The sequence below is a fragment of the Nestor notabilis genome, unplaced genomic scaffold (assembly GCF_000696875.1).
Source record: "Nestor notabilis isolate BGI_N333 unplaced genomic scaffold, ASM69687v1 scaffold3979, whole genome shotgun sequence".
In the NCBI taxonomy this organism is placed as follows: Eukaryota; Metazoa; Chordata; class Aves; order Psittaciformes; family Psittacidae; genus Nestor; species Nestor notabilis.
The window spans coordinates 45,946-62,622 of NW_009943963.1; the positions used below are offsets into that span (position 1 = coordinate 45,946).

Sequence of the window (16,677 nt, forward strand, 5' to 3'; positions counted from 1 at the left end):
CCCCCCCCCCCTAATACTTCAGCAGTAAATTGGTTTGGGTGATTTTGATCTATGAGGAAATTAGGTATCATTAGATGGTGGAGGAGGAAATGGGTGAGGAGTTAATGGCATACCACTGTGATCAGTTGCAGAAATTCTGCTGTTGGAGAGAGTCTGTAGTAGCTGTCTTGAGTTTGTAAGAGCCATATATCAACACTACCCTTTGACTTAGGTGCCTTGATGTTGAAATGTTCAACTTCAGACTCTCACTGTTATATTTTTTAAGGGCTGAGTGCTTGATATCTCACCCATTTTTGCTGCATTTTTGGTTCATGAATATCGCATAGCTGTTTGTAACTGAGCAAAGGAAGAACAGCTATCCAGAACTTGAGAGCCTTGTTTTGTTCATATGAGTCAGTGACCTAGAACATCTTTTAAAGTGAATTAGATCTGTTACAAAGATACTATCATTCCATCTGTAGTCAAACCACGGTAATAAAAATAAATAAAGCTTGAGGTTGTATTTGTAGATACATGCCACGAGTTGATTTTAACATCTATGTTATCTTTTGACCAGCTCTTTATATTTCAAAATGATAAAGCAATTTGTCCTCTACATGTAAATAATTTGACCCGTATCCTCAACTGGTATAAACTATCAGACTTAAATGACAATAGTTATGGATCTGTCCTGAATATCTGTTCCATTTCATGCACTTTTTTGCCCTGCTGCCACCCTACTCTGTTCTAGTCCTTCCAAAAAACAGTCCTATCAATAAGCTGATTACTGGTAGTGACCTGGTTTGTGTCAGTGTCTTACAGACATAACACATCATTCTGCAAGGTTCCAATAATGTAAAACTGGTGCTAACACCTACAGTTCTTTGTCTTACTGGGGTTATTAAGATTTAAAGTCTTCCTACCAGCAAAAAACTCACTGAAGAATTGTTTCTCCGTAATAGGACTATATGGTTGCTTGTGGAATAATGGACTAGAGTGCAAAATGAGTAAAAAATCACAGTTTGTCACCTGTAAAATATTTCTTCTGGCAGTTTGTTCTTTTTTTTTTTTTTTTTCTTTTCCCCTGAAGCTGTAGGAAACTGGATGCCATTATCAAAGGTGATGCTGTATGTCTTCCTTTCATCCCACCCTTTTCAAGAGAAGGAATGTGACTCGGCTACACGCACCACAGTTTTCCTGTCCTTGATGAATGCTACTGCACCAGCTTGCAGTTCCCTGACAGCAAGGCAGCTTTGCTTCACAGAAATGGATCTCTCCTTTCACATCAAGGAGAATAAACCACCCGGCACATTTCATCAGCTCCAGTTACCCTCAGTTCATCATCTGTGTCAGAATCTCAGCATTTCCTACAAACTGCTGGCAGGTAAAACTGGAACTGAGCCACTCATGTACCAGCAATAGATGTAACACAGGTGCACTCTTAAGATCTCTTTTGTAGTAGATCCTCTAGATTGATCCTGTAAAGGAAATTCCATTGCAAGTGTGAAATTAACCTGAAGATTTTTGCCTTTGAGATATATAGAGAGGATGGGAAGAAGGACTATCCCCTTCCTAAGGAAGAAGGTTGAGTTTAGAAGTTCACACATGCTAAGACTAGACTGAATATCCTGGGGTTTAAATTGTGCTGCTTATAGATCATAGAATGTTTGGGTTGAAAGGGACCTTAAAGATCATCAGGTTCCAACTCCCTTGCCATAGGCAGGGACACCTTCTGCTAGACCCAGTTGCTCAAAGGCCCATCCAGCCTGGTGTTACACACTTCTCGGAATGAAGCATCCACAATTTTTCTGGGCAACCTGTTTCAGTGCCTCAGCACTCTTACAGTCAAGAACTTCTTCCTCATACGTAATCTAAATCTCCCCTCTTTCAGTTTAAAGCTAACCCCCTTGTCCTGTCCCTGCATGCCCTTCTAAAAAGTCCCTCTCCAGATTTCTTGTAGGCCCCCTTTAGGCACTGGAAGCTGCCCTAAGGTCTCCTCTGAGCCTTCTCTTCTCCAGGCTGAACAAGCCCAAGTGTCTCAGCCTGCCTTCATAGGAGAGATGTCCCACTTATGCTGTGAGTCCCAGAGCTGAACTCAGTGCTCCTGGTGGGGTGTCTACCCTAATATAACCAGACAACGTACTTGTGAGTCTGCCTTCTATCATGCAGTCTAAAATGGATTTGCTGGATTGCAGAAGAGTATTAAAGAAGAAAACCATCAGAGTCCTACAATAGGAAGTGATTGTACCTATTTATACTGCGGCTATGTTTTTCAGCTGAAGGTATGCCCTTTCGATACAATGAGAACACCACTGGTGTGAGTGTGACACAGCGTCTAGATCGAGAAGAGAGAGAGAGATATGAGCTGATTGCCAAATGTACCGTGAGAGAGGGCTTCAGGGAGATGCAGGTGGAGGTGCCCTTCCTGGTGAATGTGTTAGATGAAGATGACTCTCCACCCTTCTTGCCCAATGGCACTGACACTGCAGATGCTGTCGTGGAGTTCAACAGGAAAGAGGTAATTCTCTTTTTTATCTAGTCTGTGAAGTAGGAGCATAGCAGTGGGAAACAGATCTATACTCTGGGTGGTGGATCTTGGCAAGAACCACATCGCTGCCCCATACTCTACAGACCTGTGACTGTAAAATGCTGAGTTTGTAGGATTCCTTTCTCGTGAGTTGTATCTTATTCAGACCCCAAAGAAAGAAGACAATTAAACAGTGTAAGGAAATGTCAGCAGTTCCTGAGGTCAAGATGGACCATTGCTGAGACTGTAGTCAGGATCACTGTATCTCCCTATGGTGAGGTCTGCTCTGTATTTGTTACAGAGTTGTTTCCCCAGGTGACCGAACTGAGCGTTAGGGCAAGTGTATGTGTGTGTGCTTCCCATAAATGCAAATCTATATAACATATCAGAACATTATTCAGAACATTTGTTAGGATGGTATAGTTAAAAGAAGCTGTTGCCTTCTGCAGACAAACAAACGCTGGACCTGTAGTGGTGGTAGAGTTTCCGGGGCCAAGCTGTTAAGGAAGAGCTCCAGGATCTTACTTTAATGGTGCTTTCCCACTTTTCCCTTACCATGCCAATCTTTCCTGGTGATCTTTCAAGAGGTTTTTCAAGAGGTCTTAACCCCTGGGTGTCTTTGCGTGTGCCCCCTGAACATGTATACCCCTTGCTTCAGTAGAAAAGTATACAGGTGAGTTCTTTGGCTCTTCCATAGGAGCAATAACACGTTATAAGTCAGGGGTATAAAGAAGGCACTTTGGGGGCCTCAGTGATGCATTTTTCTTGAGGGAACATCTGTTTAATAACATCTGGTTTTTTTGTAGTAAGGTTTCACTTCAAAGTACATTTTACTCGTATTTGTGTCTGGAAGGGGAATGATTTTGGGAGTTTGCTGCCACCTCCCGACTAGAACAAGTGTTGACAACACACCTATGAACGCATTTGCTTGGGTATAAAGTAATTCCTTTTTACTTCTGAAAAACCTGAGGTTTGGGAGTTCCATTTAGCTCTGGATGACAGAAATTGAAGATCTCCTGAAACGGTTTTATAAAGTAAATTACTTTCTTTGACCATTACATGCCTGCAAAGTGTTTGGAACGCAGTGAATTTCACTGGCATTTTGCAGTGGGAAAAAAAAAAAGCATTATTTGTAAACTTTCGGTTTTTTTCTAATACTTAAATGAACTTGAAACAACAGAATGGCTGACAGAAATCTTAAAGGCCTTGTGGCTTCAGTGTCCCAGTAGAGAACAGCAATCTAGTAGCCTAAGCAGAAGACAGACAACCCAGGTCACTTTTGTCATTTGGATAATGAGTTTGACCTGTCTGAATGTATTTCATGCCTATTAAGTGTGCTGTTACTTACCTGGTATTTTTTAGTATTGTAGAATAATGTTGATTTTTAAAAATTAAAAAAAATAAAGAGTTTTCATGTGCACTCATTTCCTACCTCAAAAGTTTAGCACTGTATTTAGATATAGACTGAAATGGTGGTATGACAAGATGACAAGTTCTTTTTCACTGCTGTCTTCTTCTGATCTTCTAACTCAGATTTGAGTAGGTGTGAAATAGTGATAACCTGAATCTTAAAATGAATTTGAATGAAAGTAGGCTTGAGAGAAAGTTGTAAGGTTTTACTTGACCAATATTTCAATCTCCCAAACACATACCAGAGGATGAAAGCTTTGGGTCATTCAGCAATGTCATTTATTATTTCCTTCTAGGGAACTGTTCTTGCAACGCTAACTGTATATGATGCAGACACAACACCTATTTATCCCCTCGAAAGCAGCAGAAAGAAATACACAGGAACCATCATTACTGATGATCCGTGGATGAGTGAAACATTTCGGGTAGAGCACATCTTCGATGAAATCCACTTCAGCCCAAATGGTAGCCAAGTGAGGGGAACCCGACATGAGTACAGTAAGGTGTCTTTCTTCAAATAAACAAGTTGCTTGGTAGTAATTGACCAATAAGCTCTTGAACTTTTCTAAGTAAATATTGAGTCAAAAAAGCCAAGAAATTTCTAGTTAAACAAATGCTGCGTTTTAAAAATGTGCTGAGAAAATTAAGTTTATTCATCTCTGGGATAGGGAGCTTATGGCATGATGTTGTAGGTACTGGTAAGCAAGAGGTTCTGATTGTGGGGTTCTCAGCATTGTAGGTAGAAGGGAAGAGGACTTCTTCAAACATCTTGAACGGCACAGAGCATAACTCTGTAGGAGCATATTTTAATATTTAACTTGCTTTCTGTTTCCTGTTAGGAATAACTTTGATACATATGATTTTGATATGTATCATTTTATTGGAATTGTACCAAAATGTATGTTTGTGGATAGCGTGGGCTGGTAATGGACTAATCTTTTCCTTTGCAGAACTGGTACTGAATAAAAGCATTTCAGTCACAGAGCATCGTTCCTTCCAGTTGGATGTTTTGGTGAATGACACAGAGTTTCATGGCCCAGAAAGATCGGTGATGCTTCATTTCAATGTCTCCATCCTCCCTGTCAGCATTCAGTTTCCAAACATGACTTACCAGTTTACAGTGAACAGAAATGCTGAACGCTTTGCACAAGTAAGAACTGTGTTGATTATACTTTCACTTCAGACAGAGCTCAGTAGATAGATCACTGCGGTGAGATGCGTTGAAGCATTGGTTTTAGCTGTTTTCAGTAGAATCAATGAGAAATGTGATATCAATATGATTGTTGCTGGATGCAGTGGATAGCAGGTAGACTGGACACTAGCTCTCCCATCACATAATGACAGAGAAGGAGCCACACATGGAAATAATGTGCGTTATAGACAGGAGGACTTGCAACCCTTAAGCATAAATAACTGGAAGAGTATCAAGGGCAAAAAAAGGAAATTTGTCCCAGCTATTGGGGTCACGGCTCTACATATTGCAGTATGTTAATGGTTTTTCTTTAGATAACGGCTAGTTAGTAATTAATGCGTTTCCTAATTTAACCCTAATTTTAGCTTAATCACCACCATGGCCATTAATAACGCCTTCCAGAAACACTTTATAACAGGTTGACATTGATCAGGTAAAAATTACAATGTAATTTCTATGGAACATGTACATTAATAAGGAACTAGTTTAATGTAATTAATATTGTGAAAGTGAATATTAAAAACATCAGTGACGAGCCATTTTTTTGAGAGCTGCTGGAAAATATACCTAAAAATGAAATAAAGTTATAAAACTGCCGCTGTGTTTACAGCAGAGAGGAGGACTGAGACTAAAATACGGTATGATCATCCCAATTGCAGAGAAACCCAATTCATTAGAAGACTTCTAAGGAAGAATTCAGTTTTATTAATCTTCAAGTTGTAAAAGAAAGAAGAAAGTTAGATATATTGTGTGGTCTTACATTCAATCTGATGAAATGTATTATGGCTTGATAGCTCTTCAGAGTAAGGAACGGGCCTTGCACAAATAATAATAATGCCACTGCTTCATCAAGAGATATTTTACCCATAGTCTGCACTGAATATACTAAATAAGAGAAGGGTATTATTGCTGTGCTCACGTAGTGAGCTCCTACAAAAAGCTACTTCTTTATATCATCTGGCGTTGACTTGCATCTGCAACTATTAAATTTGCACTCTGTTAGAAAGTTCAGTGCATATTCTGTGCTTTTTGTGCAGATCACAATATTTTTGATGTCCAGTTTGGGTATTTTTGTAGCACCAGATTATGAAAGCTTTATTCTCAGTAGTGTAAAAAAACTCTTGTCTGGAGATAGGATGAAACCAGCGGGTTTCCCCTTAAAAGAAATAATAGCATAGGTGCGCAAGCTCCTAGCTCTTAGCATCTAGAAATAGACCCCAGCTGTATGTATGTCGTGACATGACTGTAATTGTGAAAAGTGTGGAAACTTAACTATTAGGTAGATAAAAATATAGCTTAATTTATTGCATTTTTTTGTGTGTGCATGTGTGTATAGGTGAATGAATGAGTTCCTAATTAAATTTGGTTAAACTGTATTTATCTATGCATACCCTAGATTGCTTAAACACATTTGTTTTGAAGTTTGGGGATATATAGTTTTCTAGTGACAGAATGCTAAATAAAAAAACCAAAACAGCCAACCATTTAACTTTTAAAGCTGCCGGGTTTGCATGTTGTCAGGATAGTCAAACATCTGAAAGGGAATTTTAGGGTTTCTGGAAACAGTGGCACTTCCCACTAATTGTGCAGTTTCACTGGGTGGCAGTAGTGGCAGGGAAAAGTATTCCAGGCCGGAACGCCAAGTCCGTGGGAAGAGCTCTTCGTGCTGCCTAAACACAAATTCACAAAGAGATTTGTTCTGATTCTTGACCAGCAAAGTGCAAAACTCATCCTGGCTCTGGAGATGGCGTTCTCAATCAGTTAAAGTGCCATCCACTTATTTCAAGACAAGGTTTGAATTTACAGTGTGCTCGGCTTGGAGCACAGTAAGTGTAAGCAGCCTAGTCCCCAGCACTTCACATTATTCAAGTTGTCTGCATAATTAGCCGTGGTGTGCCAGAGCAGTAAGGAAAAGTACTGGGCCAAATCAGTATGAAGGCTGAACTGTCTCTTGCCCTAAGGAAAACACAGAGCATGAAGAAATGATTAACTGCTGGGCTGATGCCATTTGTCTGTTTGAGCAGCTAAATGAATTGAATAACGGAAGCATAGCCTGACGGTACAGGCTTGCCCAGTGGCATTTAACTTATCAAAGGACTTAAAGCTCTATTGACATTTACTGAGACAAATGACGAATAACATTGGCTGAGATTTTTAGAGAGGTTGTATGTCCAAATGTCCCTGGAATTCAGTGAAGAGGTACATTATCATTATCCAGACTTTATTAAACTCTGGAGCTCAAAAGATGGGTTTTTTTTTGTTCCTCTTTCTGATAATGGTTTTTCTATGTTAACTATTTAGAGTCTTGCAACAAGCACATTTGTAGGTTCCTCCCCTATATATTGATGTTAATCCTGATTACCAGGCTATTTTTCACCATCCTTATGAGACAGAGGATCTGAATGCTTCTACCTCCTTTCCCTGGAGCTGTGCTCTGCTGCATCTGAGAGCTGCGCTGACTCCAGAGCCTGTGGTGCAGAGCAAAGTTTAAAGCTTGGACTTTCTCTAATGGAGTCAAACAAGAAGAGAAAGCCTATCTTTCTTGTAGAAATGTCTTGAGGAGGACATTTTTAGCTTCTCAAATTATGCAGAGAAAGGAAAACTGGCCCATATTCTCTCTTAAGGATAGTCTGCTCCTCAGGGACCCCATATTTGCGGGATCTTCTCCATCCCTTTTGCAGAAAATTTCTGTTAATCAAAAAGGTGCGTAGAAAAAGCAATTAGGGCAGAAAGTGGGCAGAACGGACAGTTTAGTCTCTATAAAGGTTAATGCCAGGGAACATTGCTATGTTCTTTTACTGCCTTAAAGAAACACCACCTAAGCAATTGCAAAACTCTGCCAGCTGCAATACAGTACCAAAATGAAGATGACACGGTTCTGGAAGGGACCTGTCTAGACCTTGTGTCTAGACAGAGTTTATGAACAGTTGAAATCTTGTCTTTTTCTTCCTGCCAGTCCAAGCATGCTGTGGAGGGGAGATGGCATGGAAGAAATGGCTTAGCTTCTGATTGCTTTAAGTCTTTGTATGTTATCCTGCCAGAACACAAGCAAGCAAGCAAACAAACAAAAACCAAACCCTAACAAAACCCCAAGCCAACCAACCAACAAAACAAAACAAAAAACAAATGAGCAAAAATGGTGCCAAATGACCAGTAAAGTGAATGGGAATAAGTGGGACTATCCTATGAGAAAGTATGGCTTCAAGGGCTGCAAAAACTTCCTCTCTGACTTTAAATAGTCCAGGTTCATAGGAAGAGGTCGTAGTAGATTTTTTTTCTTCTTTCTTTTTTTCACATTCTTTAATAAGAATGCAAAACCCAAGATCATAGAGTGATTTGGGTTGGAAAGGACCATAAGATCATCTAGTTACAACGTCCCTGGAACTAGAGGCATCTTGCCCCCCTTTTATGGGCACGGACGCTTCACACTAGACCATGTACAGATATACTTTTACCAGTGGTGGTGTTACTTGAAAACACATCTTAACTGCAGCAACTGAAAAGGATCCATCACCAAGTTCCCTTCAATCACACTCCACCCTTCACACGGTGGTTTTCCGTGCAAGAAAAGCCAACGCCTCTGGGCCTGAGCTGAATCTCACTCTTGTAAATGGAAAATTCAAAGTGAGCTTTGGATCAGTTCCTGTAGGAGCTGGACAAGAGATGAGGCTTTACATTCCTGTGCTACTTAAATAAATTGTTTCAGACTGAAGAGTGTTCTGGGGCAGATATTTTGGCAGGCAGAAGTTCAAATATGGCAAACCAGCATATTTCATTTTTAGATTAAAATGTTTTAGAAATTGCAAATGGAAAAGAATGAGGTCCTTATTCCTTTTAAGGCTTTCAGAGAACTCTGCTGGCCAGAAACTTTTGACTGTAATGTTATGAAAATTATGTATTAGCAATTTCTATCTTATTTGAAAAGAGTCTCATCTTTGTTCACACTGAGCTCTTTGATTTTTCAAGCAAGACCAAAGTGCTTCTCACTGATCAGCCTGGGACAAAGCAGGGACCAAACTCAGACTTTCCCAAATCACAGGGTCTGGTTCTCACTGAACACTGTTGACCATAAGCTGCAGGCACCAAATATCACTGGGTCTCTGGGTCAAGGCTTTTTGCGTGTCCACTGCTAGCCTCAAGACAATAGTAATACTTTCTCTCTCATTTTTACTGAAGATATATCATATTTGAAGCATTTACATACTGCATTGGTAGTAAAATATCATATCTGTTGTAAACCCAAGATAAATGCTGAACTCTGCCAGATATAATATGCATAATTGTATTTCAGATGTTTTGGGAAGCACAGAATATTTTTCATGTATAGTTGTTTTTATTTTGGGTTTTTGGTTTTGGGTTTTTTTTTTTTCTGTTGTCTGTGATTTCTTTTTTGGTGTTTGAGTCTAGATAGGAAAAATCTGCATTGAAAACTGTATGAAATTCCGTGGTGTGAACATCACCTACAAGTTACTGTCCCCCAACACAAGCTGCTATGCTGTCAGCATACTTCAAGGCCGAGAAGACAAATATGGAAGCCTTTATGTGAATGATTCCTCTGTGCTGCACAGACCGGAATGCAAGGAAATACAATACACTATTCAAGCTACAGACAAGCAAAGCAGGAAACATACCAAAACCCTCCTCACTGTTGTATTGGAAGGAACTCGTAAGTACCCAAGTCAATTAGAACTGTTTACTTATTCACCAGTGTTACTGGTATTGGGAGATGTGTTAGTAGGGTGATCATTAAAGTGATGGTATTAACAATGAAAATGAGAAGATACAGATCACAAAGTTTGACTTACGAGTTTTGATTCAGGTCTGCCTGTAGCAGATACTTGTTTGAAGAATTCACAGAAAGGTGATTTAATATATGCAATTCCTAATGTTCATGATGACATTTGACTTAGAAGAATTTTTTTGTGTGTCTGTGACCTTTAATTCATGTTTCATATATGAAGGAAAGGAAGGAAAAAAATGGTGTTTATATATGAAACCACAAATCTCTGGCCTAGGTATATTTATTCAATCATCTTTCTCCCCACTTCTCTCATATTTCCTTTTTCAAAAACAAACAAACAAATTTAAAAAAAAAGCCTAACATTCATGTAGTAATTGCACTGGCTTTGTTTTACTGAAAAGTTTGTAAGGGCAGAATGTTAGAGATATCCTGTAACAATCACAGCAGACGAGGACTACACTGGAAACAATCATTTCTCTCCAAACTATGTCCCACTTTATGCAAAACCTTACAGTTCTACCTGATAATTGCCTCTGTTCCATTCTATCACATCAAAACTCCTATGCCAAGAGCAAATGGCTTGAGGAGGAAGAAACAAAAGCCTGCAGGGACATCTCTTTTTGCAAAAGCCTTATGCTGTCTGAAATCACACATTTCTAGCTGGTGCTCTTTGGGCAGCTACTGCATTAGCCCAAGTACTAGGTGTTTTCCCTTAATTAAAAGTTTTGTATGAAGCTGTAAGTACTATGGTCTCTGTTTTTCTTTTATCAGTATGTTACTACATTCTACAGTTCTAGGCACTGACAGTGTGCTATTAAGCAAAGATAACTATACCGTCATAATCTTGCTGTTTATCTTTTATTTCACAGAAGAGAAAACCTGGGCTTCTCTTTAAGTGTTATCTAAGTTTACTAAGAGTTGGGTCAGTGTTCAGTCTTTCATTCCTTTTTCCATCTTTCCTTCCTGTCTGTCCCTAAAAATGGAATTTTCTTTCTGATTTGAGCTGACTTGCTTGTGTATTCATCTCCTTTGTACTGAAGTGACAGCAAACTCTTTTCCCAACAGTTTTAAAGAAAGAGGAGGACTGTCCTGACTCTTGTGCTGTGAGTAAGCACCATGCTGAATGTGAAGAGTGTGGTGGCCTGGGGGTGCTAACAGGAAGATGCCAGTGGAGACAGGGGAGTGGAAAAGGTACATTTCTGTTGCGTGAAATCTAGCTTCTGTTTAGTTGTAATTGTGCATTTGACTTCTGTAGATACAAAATGATTCATTCTGGCTGTACAACATGGTACAGTAAACTACACAGAAGCTGGGGCTAAAAAAATTTTATCATAATACCCAAATTAAACATAGAATCACAGAATGATTAGGGTTGGAAAGGACCTTAAGATCATCTAGTTCCAACCCCCCTGCCATGGGCAGGGATGCCTCACCCTAGCCCAAGGCTCTGTTCAACGTAGTCTTGAACACTGCCAGGGATGGAGCATTTACCACTCCTTTGGGCACCTGCTCCAGTGCCTCACCACCCTCACTGTAAAGAACTTCTTCCTTATAGCTAACCTGAACTTCCCCCGTTTTAAATTTAAACCCATTACCCCTTGTCCTACCACTACAGTCCCTAATGAAGAGTCCCTCCCCAGCATCCTTGTAGGCCCCCTTCAGATACTGGAAGGCTGCTATGAGGTCTCCACGCAGCCTTCTCTTCTCCAGGCTGAACAGCCCCAACTTTCTCAGCCTGACTTCATATGGGAGGTGCTCCAGTCCCCTTGTCATCCTCGTGGCCCTCCTCTGGACTTGCTCCAACAGTTCCATGTCCTTCTTATGTTGAGGACATGAGAACTGTACACAGCACTCCAAGCGAGGTCTCACGAGTGCAGAGTAGAGGGGCAGGATCACCTCCTTTGGCGTACAGTAAAAAGGAAAAGGAGGTTAAGTTGGAATAGTAATTTTTGATCTATTCACTGGTATGATATTGAACACAGGTAGTGAATGGGATTTGCAGCAGTGTAACTGGAACAGATGACTTATGGGTCGCAAGATAATCTCTGCAACTATAACTTGAGCTTGGAACATAGCAAACATAAGCCTGTGAGCAGGTATGCCCCAGCAGATAGTTAGTGAGCATGGAAGCAGTGTCTTTGTTGTCTCTGTTTTCTGTAGTCTGTACCACAGATCTGACAGGTGACAGCACTCTTGACTTCCAGAGCAGTGCTTCTGTGCCAATGATTTCTCCTTTCAAACTGCATGAATATCACAAATTCTCTTCAACTTTTAACCTTCATATTCAATTATGTGTGAAATTGTGCAGAGACATCCCTAGTTGTGAAAGCAACTCTTCAGTCTCAAAATGGTCAACTACTGCTTTTTCAAGTAATGCTCACTGTAACTGCAACTGACATGCCCAAAGGGTTGTTTAAAGCAGAAAACATAGTGAAAAATAGATTTCTTCCAGTTGCTTTTAGTGGTTGTCTTGCCTGTTACTTTAGTAGGTGATATTTATATTCATAGATGTTTATTTTAAAAAGTAACCTGCGTGTCAAATGCACTAAGAAGATGGAATAAGCTTTCCTTCAAAGCTTGTGGTATTTGTGCAGCTGTCTTTCTCTGTTAACAGGGATCACCACAAACTATTCCACTTGCACCCCAAGTATCAAGACTTGTCCGGATGGCATCTGTGATGTGATTGAGAGCAAAGATCCGGCTGTGTGTCCCCAAGACTGCACAAGTATGGAAATGTTTTAGGATGGGCTTTTCTATATCACTGCTCATCACGGTTCAAGTTCCAATTTCCTGATAACAGATTCTTTAACAAGAATCGTCATTTAACAAGAATCTTCAACATATTTAGCATCTCTCTATTATCATGCCTGCATTTGAATCGTACAGGAGAGTTAAGGTTAGGGGGACTAATCTTTTTTAAGCCAGTCAGCCAGCACCTATTGGCTGACAGTAATGGAGAGATAATGTTTTCTCAGTAATTCTCATTCCTTTCCCCTGTTAATTTGCAGGTAGTGTTTTTTAGTGGAGGTATTTGCTGAAACAGGTATAGGTGTTAGGAAAGTTAATGCGCTATTTCCAAACTTTAGCACAGTATGATAGAAACCACGCCTATTTCAAGTGCAATTTAAATAAGTAAGGAGAAAAAAAATTCCACTTAAAATAAATGTGTTTACAGAGGATCATTTGGGGAAATGCATCTGGCCTTATTTGACAGGTGACCATCAAAATGATCCAGTGCCTTATCTATTTGAATATACAGGCAGAGATTCATATGAGCAGCATTTATAAAGGAAGAGTTGAAAAGCATTTGTTTTTTTTCTTGAGCATGTATTTCTACATTCCACTCATACACCTGCTCATACCTGCAAGTTTGCAAATCACCCTGAAGATAAAAAGGTTAGAAAAACAGTGTATTGCACTTGAGCAATTTCAGTCTTTCACGAGATTATAATTTTTAAGTGGATCTTTTTATCTATCAGTATCTAATTCAGGAATAAATACATAGCTGTTTCTTGAATAATTCTTCTGTCTCTGACATAGTATACTCCAAGTTTACATTTTAAAATTGAGTCTTTCAAGAATTAGCATTTACTTACAGGATAAGACTTAACGATCTTCTATAAAAGGAATTAATAAAGAGGCATCTTTGTATTTTTTACATGCAAGAATGGGACTGTGTATTGTAAACGACTTACTGCATAAAAACCAATCCTTTGAGTGGCAGAAATGCTTGAACTGAATGCAAGTAACTTCTCTAATCATCTGAAAAGAATTCTTTGTTGGTAATAACCAGAATTAGTTGTCATTCCAAAAGTTGAAATATTTGTGCCAGAGGCTGCAATGCTGGAACATTAAATGTGCAACATCAGATGTTTTGCTCAACAAAAGCCTGAAAGAAATAGTGTCTTAATAGAGCAGGCAACTAAGACAAGCTTTCAAGATGTTAGGTATGCCTTTTTAATGCCTGAGTTGGATAGTTTTATTCATGATTTAATGCAATTCAGAACCTGGGCTGGTGTCCAAAAGCCATATGTTTACAGGCAAAGAAATTAGTGTGTTTTAGGAACTTAGAGGTGCAGGAGTACCACTGTATCAGCTTTTACTGGCAGGGGACATTTCTTAAGGGACTGGCAAGAATTAAATAGAAAGCACCAGCTGCGTTTAGATCAAGGATATTCTTTAAGTACAGACAGTTGCTAAAATACTACTTTTTTCTTTTGTAATTCATCTGTCATTATGATGGCTGCGTAGTGGGGTCCCAAATTCTCTTTCTTACGCTAAGGTGTTACATTCAAGGGCACTCAGCTGAAACAACTGGTGCTGTGGCTGTGCCTATCAAATAGAGGCAACCTAATTGCATTCTAAGCAGCAGACTTTCTTATAGTAACTGCTGCTGAGCTGGTTGCAGTGTGCGAATCTGGTTAAGCATTTGTAAGTGACAGATCTTTGTAAGTTCCTCTGAACTTTGGCTTTCTGATAATGGAGAAGACCCATAGTGCCTAGGCTTCTACTTTGCTTTGTATGTCTTGTTTTCAGGTAGTCAGATGTCATCTTTGGTTTTGTTCAACAATCCATGTTTTTACTTTCTGAATTTCTGGAGTTTCTGTGTGATGTAGGATAGAGACACATTTTTATGTTTTTCATAATGACCCTGAAGCAGGGAAAGCTCTTTGCCACCACGGGGCAATAGAAACAGCTGATGATTTCAACAAAAGCATGTGAAACACCACACAATTCAAAACAATATTAAAAATTTTGGAATTTCCTTACCAGAAATGCATTGGTGAAAAATACATTTTTGGGTCTCTGGAATTCATATAGGAAGTTCCATTTTTCTGCACACCTGCAGTGACAATGTACTCCTCATTTCCTTGCTGTATAAACCCCCTTTGTCTTCAAATCCTTTGCTCAGGAACAGTTTAGATAGGACCTGCTCATCCTCTGCTTCCCCTTCCTCCAAGCCCTCAAACAGGCAGATATAAATACATAGTATTTTTCTGAGGCTAATGGAAGTTTTACTTCTTCACTTCTTCACAATAGAGGAAGTTAGCTGGTGAGGGGATAATCAAGAATTTTTGGGAACACCAGCACTTCTTCAAAGAAGTGTCCACTCAGAACAGTGACTCAGCAGAGTCTCTTCCAGAATTAACCAGCTGAGCTGCACACAGTTTGGTAGATGTGGCCTTTCTAGAAGGATGGTCAAAATCCATTTTGCTTAAATACTCAAGTTCCCGTTTCACTTCTTCTGAAAAAGGCTGTTTGCCTTTATGTTGCCAAAAAATACCTGTTTCCTCAATTTGTGTTACACATGTAGAGAATGTAAGAGTCGTTCACTGTACTATTGACTTAGATGTGATGGAGGAAAATGAGTTAAAATAAAACCAAGACTATATTGGAAAAAAATCATTCATCTTTTGAATCCCTTTATAGTTTAGCCAGTTTTTTTGAAAGGCAGCTAAACTTGCAGAACTTGATTGGCTTCTGTCTATAAATGCTGTTTGTGATTAAAGACAGTTTGTAAATAAAAAATGTCACAACTAACAGACATTTTTATAATATATGCAGAAAAAAAGTTATTTAATCGGAAACAAAGTTGCAGTTACTCTGCATAAAGAACTCCTGCTTGAAATCAAGTGTAGTTCTGCATAAGGTTCTGCACTTTTTCCCTAAAATTAAACAATGCCTTTTTAGGCAATGAAAGATTTATTTTTTTATCACTTATACTTGGCACTTACTGTTAGTGCTATCACTAGACTATCACATGGCATTTTACAGATGTGATTAAGTATCATTATCTCAGTTTGACAATGGAACAAATGATTTCTAGAACAGTATGCTGACTTTTCCAAGGTAAGAGGAAATTGGCATCAGAACCAGGAACAGAACTCGAGTATAGACACTGCTGGTCTAAACCACTGGACATCATCTCATGCGTGAAAAAATTCTGAAAACAGTGGTGGAGAGAAACTAGAATAGACTAGAGAAGATATTTGAGGGAGAATTCTAAAATGTAAGATGACCTCACTGATACAGAACAATAATATTTTATCAGGAAACCGAGTCAGGACAGCCATGAGATAGGCGTTTGAAATAAATGTTTGGCATTAAATAGTGGGGTTCTATATAAAGTTTCAAGGGGCACATGAAATTCGGCAACTATCCCAACTATGCAAATGCAAAGAGAACTATTATATTTTTATTAGAGATAAATTGTGATCCAGAGTCTTCCTTAATGGGAATAACTGCTAATCAGAGCTAACGTTCAAGCACTCCAAGGTCCCCTTATTCAGAATTTAGACTCTCCCTTAATTCTTAGGATTCTCTGTCTTTATCTCTGCACTGTGCTGTGCCCTGTCAAATTTCAAATGCATACTAGGATAACCACATGGGAAACCTTGAGTCCCTCCCCCTTTTTTTTTCCCCTTTAATTGTGTGTCAGAATCTTAGGTTATGTCTGTATTTGATTAGGTGGAAACATTATTGGTGGTCATGGGAAAGGCATTGGAAATCTTGGAATTAAGTCAGGACACGGCATTTGTTACTGCTTCCCAAGACAGAACTGTTACTGTGAGAAAGATGATATCAAGGGTAAGCCTAAACATTATCTGCTGTTCTTATACTGATCTTTCCTCTCTATTTACCAATGATTGAAACTTGTGGGCATGTTAATAAGCATTGTCTTTGGTCAGATCCTGCTAATATAAAATTACTTAAGAACTGGCACCTTGACTTCTACTATGGAGCCTAAAAATTTCCAGAGGGGGTTATATCTAGCCTTGGTTAAAGATTCTTTTTAAGCCTTTACTACATTACAAACAGGTTGGTTCT

At 39.2% G+C, this 16,677-nt stretch overlaps 1 protein-coding gene across 1 annotated transcript in view; it reads left to right on the plus strand.

The window, feature by feature from the left end:
• RET (ret proto-oncogene) overlaps positions 1 to 16,677 on the plus strand; it is a 35,937-nt gene that overhangs the window by 921 nt on the left and 18,339 nt on the right. Inside the window, exons 2-9 of the mRNA XM_010022197.1 lie at positions 1,070 to 1,363; positions 2,256 to 2,497; positions 4,213 to 4,414; positions 4,867 to 5,066; positions 9,516 to 9,774; positions 10,915 to 11,040; positions 12,464 to 12,574; positions 16,318 to 16,437. Coding sequence (XP_010020499.1) covers positions 1,070 to 1,363; positions 2,256 to 2,497; positions 4,213 to 4,414; positions 4,867 to 5,066; positions 9,516 to 9,774; positions 10,915 to 11,040; positions 12,464 to 12,574; positions 16,318 to 16,437 — 1,554 coding nt within the window. The remainder of the gene's footprint in view (positions 1 to 1,069; positions 1,364 to 2,255; positions 2,498 to 4,212; positions 4,415 to 4,866; positions 5,067 to 9,515; positions 9,775 to 10,914; positions 11,041 to 12,463; positions 12,575 to 16,317; positions 16,438 to 16,677) is intronic.